This window comes from Myotis davidii, unplaced genomic scaffold (genome assembly GCF_000327345.1).
Source record: "Myotis davidii unplaced genomic scaffold, ASM32734v1 scaffold238, whole genome shotgun sequence".
Taxonomy (NCBI): domain Eukaryota; kingdom Metazoa; phylum Chordata; class Mammalia; order Chiroptera; family Vespertilionidae; genus Myotis; species Myotis davidii.
Window position 1 is genome coordinate 10,877,144 of NW_006293779.1, and position 4,486 is coordinate 10,881,629.

General features: G+C 42.4%; 1 protein-coding gene across 1 annotated transcript in view; it reads left to right on the top strand.

The window, feature by feature from the left end:
* The window catches only part of LOC102761508 (cytosolic 5'-nucleotidase 1B), a 25,023-nt gene extending 20,766 nt beyond the window's left edge, over positions 1-4,257 (top strand). Inside the window, exon 9 of the mRNA XM_006767603.2 lies at positions 3,209-4,257. Within this exon, the coding sequence (XP_006767666.1) occupies positions 3,209-3,826 (618 nt within the window). The 3' untranslated portion in view covers positions 3,827-4,257. The remainder of the gene's footprint in view (positions 1-3,208) is intronic.
* Positions 4,258-4,486: the final 229 nt, after the last annotated feature.

The following is a 4,486-nucleotide window of genomic DNA, read 5'->3' on the forward strand; positions in this document are numbered from 1 at the left end:
CGAGCCCGGGGGTGTGACCTTGGGAAGGACGGCAGCAAAGAGGAGGAACGATCCCATGATTTGGGGCGGCTGGGGAGTCGGGAGCTGCGAGGGTTGGAAGGGCCGTGTCCTGTCTTCCCGGGAAGGTGAGCGGGAAATAGGCCCGAGGGGACAGCAGGCCAGTGTGCGCGCATGTCCCCTCGGCTGGCGCGGGCGGTCCAGGAGGCCCGCCGGGGCCCTGCACGGCCTTTCCCGAGTCCAAAGTGCATGTGGACCGAGCCGTCTCCCTCCAGGGAGCCCAGAGCACGGAAAGGCTGCTGGCCAAGGGCTTGGAAAACCGTGTCCTTACCCTCCCCGCGGGGGTAGGAGGTCGGCGTTCGGCCCCCGGGGGACTCGTTAGCACCACCCTCACCGCCATCCGGCCTCATTTCCAAATAAACTGGAGCGTGGAATCCCAGCAGCCTGCCTCGTGCTCGAAACAGGGACAGAAATAAGGAAATATGCAATACCTGGCATTTATTGGAAGGTGCCCGATGTGCCAGGAGCTTGTTCCAAGCATTTCAGATACTAAAAAATATATATACATTTATTTAATGAGATGCAATCGCCCTTGGTTTTTTTTCTGTCCCGGAATCCCCACAGTAACCCTGTGAGGTGGGCAGTGTTATCCCCATTTTACACCACAAGACTTTGAAGGCATAGGGAGGCCAAGTTGGGTGCCCAGGATCTGTCTCCAGAGCCCTCGCTTTTAACTCCTGTATTCCTGTTGCTCTCCAGGGGCCGGGAGGATGTCCTGGTTTAAAGATGGTAAATTTTCCACTGAAGTGCATGTCCGACATTGACATTGACATGGAAGGCCTTCCTGCAGAGGGCGCTGGGGAGAGAGATTGAAAGTTGGCTGCATAGGAAATGGGCCTGTATGAAATGGAGTCAGGTCTAGAGCAGAGGTTCCCAAACTGTCCTGATTTTTTTAATTATTATTATTATTCCATGATGCCCTGAGGCCAAAAGAAATATCTGCCATTTTATTTCTATTCAATAATTAGGTTCAAATAACCTAGTAAGTGTTGATGTCATAACAACGTAGTCACTATTTGAAAAAAATAGTATATATAATGAAAGGGAAAAAGAGATATGCATTCCATTCTTAGTAAACATAATTACTACAGGGAATGTGCACCTGTTGTTCACTCCTCTGACTTTGGAATCAGATCGGACTTTGCCACCCTCATTTCTTGTCCCACATTGGTTTTTAACACTGTACATGCACTTGTTTATAGCAGCTGCTAAAAACAGCTTTGCAGAGATGTGACATCCTCAAAAGAGAGAGCACAGCGTAATGTTGAAGCTGTGAGCCACCTGAAACTAGTCATTTTTGAGATGTTGAGCGGAGTATCTGTTGCCCTCGAGCATTTAAAATATTCCAGAGGATCCTGGGAGTTCCTTGTGACTCTGGGGCATCCTGATGCACAGTTTGGGAGCTGTTGCAGATCTGGAGAGGTTAGGGGGGAGTTTGTTGGTTTGTTTTTATGTCTACTTCATTATCAGAAAAAACAGGTTAAACATAAGAAATAATACTCAGAAGAGATGTTGGAAACATTAAAAGTGGATCTCCCTCTTTGTCGTTGAAATGAAGATGTGGCTGGGTATTCTTATTCCTAATCTGGTGTTTTATTTCTTTGGCCACTTGGAGCAGAACCAATTAAAAGTTGAGATAAAGAGATAACTAAGTTGTCCTAGCTTCAAAGTATTAAGTTTCTTCCCGGCTCTCAAGTTCAGTGACCATATCAGAATTTTTTTTTTTAATGGAAATGTAAATTTCCCACAGGTTGGTATTCTTGGTATTTATGTCATTTATCTCCTAGAATTTAAAAAAAAATAGTAGATGATAAAGTCTTAAAATAACACAAGTCCAGCAAAGAATGATGGCTCCGAAATGATTAATACAGGAAACTCTTCCAAAGGATTACTGAAAGAGAACACTCCTTTCTTTCCCCCACGGGTGAACTTTTGCCTTCTTTTTGAAGCTGACTATTGGAAAAGCTGAAGGTGCTTAGAAAGACAGAATGAGAAATAGTTAATCCTCTGATGGGTAGGCTTTGATACAGTTGTGAAATTTAACACATTTTTCTTTTCACTTACACTTGGCAAACGGGCCAGTGAAATGTGAAATTTGACCTCAAATTAATTCAATGGTGGGTCATCCCTCTGTCTTTACACCTGGAACATGTTGTACATTTATTTTTCTCTGCCCATCAAAAGAGACAGAGAGGAGCCAGGACAGGGCTGGAGAAAATCAACTTACCATGAATTACGAAATGAAAAGACTTCCCTTTAAGAACAGTCTAAATTTAATCTGGAAAGACGCGGCAGGATCCGGTCACAGGGCAAAGTTCTGACGATACAGATCTAAGTGGAGAGCCCCTTGAAGCCTCAAAGAGGTAGATTTCACCCTATAGGGAAGAAGAACATGCCTTCCAGTCATGGTGAAGTTTAAGGTGTTTGTTGATCCTGTCTCCTCTGTTAATCTCCTTTGCTGTTATTGTGAGACTTAGTATTTAGACTTGTTTCTGATATTTTTATATTACCTGGATCATTTTTTTAAAAAAATATTTCTTTGACTTATTTATGATGTTGTCTGGCCTTAAGTTACATTCCTGACCTACTCTATTGCTTGTCCTAATTTTAAGGAAACAATCTGAAGTTGCTTCATCCCCACAGTACCACTTACCCTTAGAAAACTACAAAATAAAGCAATCCTAACTTGCCCCTGGTGTGGATACTGGCAGCTCTGGGAATAAACAATATTGACCTTCTGCTGTATTTCCACTCTCCGGCTCACATCAACTCTCTAGCCTTTCTAATTTGAGAATCCCAATTAGGAAAGCAAGCTGGCTTACTAATTAAGAGCCCGGGCACTGGAGTCAGAAGCTTCCATCTTCAGATTTTTGTTTGTCACTTGGAAGGCCTATGACACTGGACCAACCACAGATCTTCAGTGCTTCTGTTTGCTTATAAGTTGTTGAGAGTAGATGAGATAACATGTGAAAAGCAGAAGGCCACGCCCCTATTAGGCATACAAATCTTTTTTAGTTCTTTGTCAATTGTTGAAAATTCATAGACATTTTATAGAGTTTTAGTAGTTCATAAGAAATTTAAAATGTTTTATTTGGGGTACATTTAAAGCCCGTGTTCATTAATTCTGCTGTCCTCTTTTTGACATTTACAGGAAGAGCCGAGACTGGACGTCTTGATCAATAATGCAGGGGTCTTCCAGTGCCCTTACATGAAGACCGAAGATGGGTTTGAGATGCAGTTTGGGGTGAACCATCTGGGTCACTTTTTGCTCACCAATCTTCTCCTGGGACTGCTCAAAAGTTCAGCGCCCAGCAGGGTGGTGGTAGTTTCTTCCAAACTTTATAAATATGGAGACATCAACTTTGAAGACTTGAACAGTGAGCAAAGCTATAATAAGAGCTTTTGTTACAGTCAGAGCAAACTGGCTAACATCCTCTTCACCAGGGAACTCGCCCGCCGCCTCGAAGGCACGAAGGTCACGGTCAATGTCCTGCACCCGGGGATCGTGCGGACTAACCTGGGGAGGCACATGCACATTCCGCTGCTGGTCAAGCCACTTTTCAATCTGGTGTCATGGGCTTTTTTCAAAACTCCAGTAGAAGGTGCCCAAACTTCGGTTTATTTAGCCTCTTCACCGGAGGTAGAAGGTGTGTCAGGAAAGTTCTTTGGGGATTGTAAAGAGGAAGAACTGTTGCCGAAAGCCATGGATGAGTCTGTTGCAAGAAAACTCTGGGATATCAGTGAAGTAATGGTTGGCATAGTACAGTAGGAGCAAGAAGTGTAAGAGCCATTTAAAAAATGGATCTCACTTATATCTGTGGTCAGATGGCTTGAGCACTTGCTACTTGAAAAAATTTTGGTTTTACAATAGTACTACTAAGAAGTACATATGGCTGTTTTGAAGTTACGAAAAGTTTTCTTTGGGAAATGAAAATTTCAGAAAAGATGTTATAAATATACAATAAGCATAATGAATAATGAACAAATATGATAGATTTTAAAAATTGTAATTGAACATGCTTGGATTACAAATATTAAAGAACTCAGTTACTTAAAATAGATACCTTGAGAAGTTTTTGTCTCTGATTTTCATGACCAAAATGTTAAATAGTTCTATTGCAATGCTGGTTTCTGTGTGAAATAGTATGCCTGGTGTGTGTGTTTGATCCTTACTTGGAATAAATTTACTGATGCAAATTCTTCATTGTCTGTTTCTTTAGACGCTTCACTGAAATTAATCCTTACCACGGCATTAGTCTGTACTGATTTTGGAATACCAAGTGTCTTTTCTCACATTCATTTATGCTACTCTAAGAGGTAATATTTCTAAAACCCAAATCTGTGTCATGGCGTCACTTCACTGCTTAAAAACCTGTGGTGGTTTCCAGTTACCCATAACAGTAAGTGTCCAGTCTAGCTAGCTAGCTAT